The sequence below is a fragment of the Lagopus leucura genome, unplaced genomic scaffold (assembly GCF_019238085.1).
Source record: "Lagopus leucura isolate 7727_CA_CO unplaced genomic scaffold, USGS_WTPT01 223-1_obj-0_obj, whole genome shotgun sequence".
Lineage (NCBI taxonomy): Eukaryota > Metazoa > Chordata > Aves > Galliformes > Phasianidae > Lagopus > Lagopus leucura.
In genome coordinates, this window is record NW_024968200.1 from 26,881 (window position 1) to 30,547 (window position 3,667).

Consider the following 3,667-nt stretch of genomic DNA (forward strand, 5'->3'; position numbering starts at 1 on the left):
TCTGGTTCTGTCTGTGGTTCTGTGAGGTTCTGTGGTTCCATGGTTCTATGGTTCCACGGTTCTGTGGTTCCATGGTTCTGTGGCTCTGTGAGGCTCTGTGAGGTTCCGTGAGGTTCTGTGAAGTTCTGTGACTCCATGGTTCTGTGAGGTTCTGTGAGGTTCCATGATTCTGAGGTTCTGTGAGGTTCTCTGGTTCCATGGTTTTGTGGTTCCATGGCTCTGTGAGGTTCTGTTTGTGAGGTTCTGTGGTTCTGTGAGGTTCCATGGATCTCTGGTTCCATGGTCCTGTGAGGTTCTGTGAGGCTCTGTGAGGTTCTGTTTGTGAGGTTCTGTGGTTCCGTGACTCTGCAGATTGGGCCGTAGGGGCGCTCAGTGCTGCTGCACAACGTGGTTTCCTCCCTGTGGGGCTTCTTATGGGGGCCTTTTTGGGGTGCACTGCTCTATACCTCCCTTACAGGACCCTTTCAACCCAACCCATTCTATGCTTCTATGACCTTTAAGGACCCTTCCAATCCACTCCGTGGTTCTGTGGTTTTTTTTAAGGACCCCTCCAACCCATTCTAAAGTTCTCTGAGCTTTAAGGACCCTTCCAACCCAACCATTCAATGTTCCTGCGGTTGTAAATGACCCTTCCAACCCATTCTGTGCTTCTATGATCTTTAAGGACCCTTCCAACCCAACCCATTCTATGCTTCTGTGATCTTTAAGGACCCTTCCAACCCAACCCATTCTATGCTTCTGTGATCTTTAAGGACCCTTCCAACCCAACCCATTCTATGCTTCTATGATCTTTAAGGACCCTTCCAACCCAACCCATTCTATGCTTCTATGATGTTTAAGGACCCTTCCAACCCAACCCATTCTATGCTTCTGTGATCTTTAAGGACCCTTCCAACCCAACCCATTCTGTGTTTCTATGATCTTAAAGGACCCTTCCAACCCATTCTATGGCTCCGTGATTTTTTTTTTTAAGGACCCTTCCAACCTACCCTAAAGTTCTTTGACCTTTAAGGACCCTTCCAACCCATTCCATAGTTCTACAGCCTTCCAGGACCCCTCCAAACCATTCTTTTGACATTTCTACCACCTCCCAGAACCCCACCCCACTCGTCAGCTTTCCCCCATCCCTCCCCACCCCCCAACCCCGCGCCCGCCCCCCCTCTCACCACTTTCTCCCCCCACCTTCCAGGCCGGCGGCCATGAAGCACTGTTACTACAACGAGTCGGTGGGTTTCTTCTACAACAACAGCCGGAAGGAGCTCACCACCTACTGGAGGACCAAAGATGTCCTGGTGGTGGCCCTGGGTCTCACCGTCAGCCTCATCGTCCTCCTCACCAACCTCCTGGTCATCGCCGCCATCATCATCAACCGCCGCTTCCATTACCCCATCTATTACCTCCTGGGCAACCTGGCAGCTGCCGACCTCTTCGCTGGCATTGCTTACATGTTCCTTATGTTCCACACGGGGCCGAGGACGGCCGAACTCTCCCTGAAGACCTGGTTTATCCGGCAGAGCCTCCTGGACACCAGTCTGACCGCTTCGGTGGTCAACCTCTTGGCCATCGCGGTGGAGAGGCACCAGACGGTGCTGACCATGCAGCTTCACAGCAAGATGTCCAACCAACGCGTCATGATCCTCATCTTCTGCATCTGGGCCACGGCTCTGCTGCTGGGGTTGATCCCATCCTATGGTTGGCACTGCCTGTGCGCCCTGGAGGAGTGCTCCAGCATGGCCCCGCTCTACAGCCGCAGCTACCTGACCTTCTGGGCCATCTCCAACCTCCTCGTCTTCCTCCTCATGGCGGTGGTCTACGCCCACATCTTCATCTACGTCAAGAGGAAGATGGGGCGGATGTCGGCGCACACCTCCTTCCACCCACGCTACAGGGAGACCGTGGTCGGCCTCGTCAAGACGGTCACCATCATCCTCGGTGAGCTGGGGGGTCACGGCTCACTGACATTCCCACCGAGGTTGTGGGGCTGTTCCGGCACTCCCTCTTTTCCCTGAGATGCTGTGGGGTCACTACAGCATTCCCTTGGGGGTTGGGGTCATGGCAGTCTTCCCTTGGGGGGTTGTGGGGTCATTACAGTGCTCCCTCTGTACCCCAGGGCTTGGGGGTCACTACAGAGTTCTCTCGGGGGCTGGGGGTCACTACAGTGTTCTCTCCTTCCCCCCAGGAGTTATGGGGTCTCTACAGAACTCCCTTCTTTCCCACCAGGGGTTTTGGTATAACTACAGCGTTCCCTTGGGGGTTGTGGGGTCACTACAGCACCCCCCCATGTCCCCATGTCCCCATGTCACTGCAGTGCCCCCTGCTTTCCCCCCAGGAGTTGTGGGGTCACAACAGCATTTTCTCAGGGGTTGGGGGTCACTACAGTGCTCCCTCCATCCCCCTGTGGGTTGCAGGGAGGAGATCTGCTGAGGGATGAACCCACAGATTTATGGGGGCAGGAAGGGATCGGCTGAGTAGCAAACCCACAGATCTATGGGGTGAGAAGGGATCTAAGGAAGCCATGTTTCCCCCTTTCACTCTTTTCCCCCACCCTAAAACTCCACAATTCCACCCCATATCCCTATGGGGAGCGGGGCAGGAAGCCGTATCTTCCTCATCTCACTTTTCCCCCACCCTAAAACACAGCGATCCCATTGCTCACCCCTATTGGGTGTTCCCAGGTACGGCCACGTTTCCCCATTTCACTCCTTCCCCCCACCCTAAAACAGCACAATCCCATCAGTCACCCCTAAGAGGAGTCCCTGGGTGAATCCCGACGCCATCTTTCCCCATTCACCTCTTTTTCCCCGAACCTAAAACCCTTCGATTCCACCCAACACCCCGAGGGAAGCCCCAGGGTTGGGGCAGGAACCCACCTTTCCTCTAACGGGGGACGGGGGTCCATCTCTCTCTGCAGGTGCCTTCCTGATCTGTTGGACCCCCGGGCAGGTGGTGCTGCTGTTGGACGGGTTGGGTTGTAAGAGCTGCAACGTTTTGGCCGTGGAGAAATACGTCCTCCTGTTGGCTGAGATCAACTCCTTGATCAACGCCATCGTTTATTCCTATCGGGACAACGAGATGAGGAGCACCTTCCGGAGGATCCTCTGCTCCATCTGCTATCGGAATCCCAAATACACCCCCACGGCTGTGAAACCCAACGGGGCTGACCGTGGGTCGCTGTCGCTCAATGGGCATTTCACGGTGGATTCCTCCATTTGAGACGTTGGGGCCGCGCTCGTTTTCTGACCGTGGGAACGGAGGGGGAATCCCTCCGGTGGGAGACATTGCACTGCGGGGTGAGGATCCCCATAAACACCCCTCAAAGGATGCTTTTATAAGGGACCACCGCGCGGTTTGTTAATTAGCGTGCTTAATTAAAGGCTGTTTCTAAAGCTGCGTTGATTTCTACGGGTGAGCTGCAGCTCTCTGTATTATTATTATTATTTTTTGTGGGGGGGGGGGGGGGGGTTCTGCAGTACCTTCAGAATCAGTTCTTCCAATGGTTGTGTGGCCCCCAAAAACCCGAACTCTTCACTTCAACCCATTGCAGAGTGATTCCCAAAGTGACCCAAGTTGTGTTCCAGCCTCTCCAGGAGAAGAACGGATTCTTCTCAATGTCTCTTTGGTGAGGAATGTGCCAGAATTCCATCTGGAGCGGCGGATTCCCCCTCTC

At 54.6% G+C, this 3,667-nt stretch overlaps 1 protein-coding gene across 1 annotated transcript in view; it reads left to right on the forward strand.

The window, feature by feature from the left end:
• The window catches only part of LPAR2 (lysophosphatidic acid receptor 2), a 6,327-nt gene extending 2,941 nt beyond the window's left edge, over positions 1–3,386 (forward strand). The window contains exons 2-3 of the mRNA XM_042894319.1: positions 1,190–1,932; positions 2,912–3,386. Coding sequence (XP_042750253.1) covers positions 1,190–1,932; positions 2,912–3,213 — 1,045 coding nt within the window. The 3' untranslated portion in view covers positions 3,214–3,386. The remainder of the gene's footprint in view (positions 1–1,189; positions 1,933–2,911) is intronic.
• Positions 3,387–3,667: the final 281 nt, after the last annotated feature.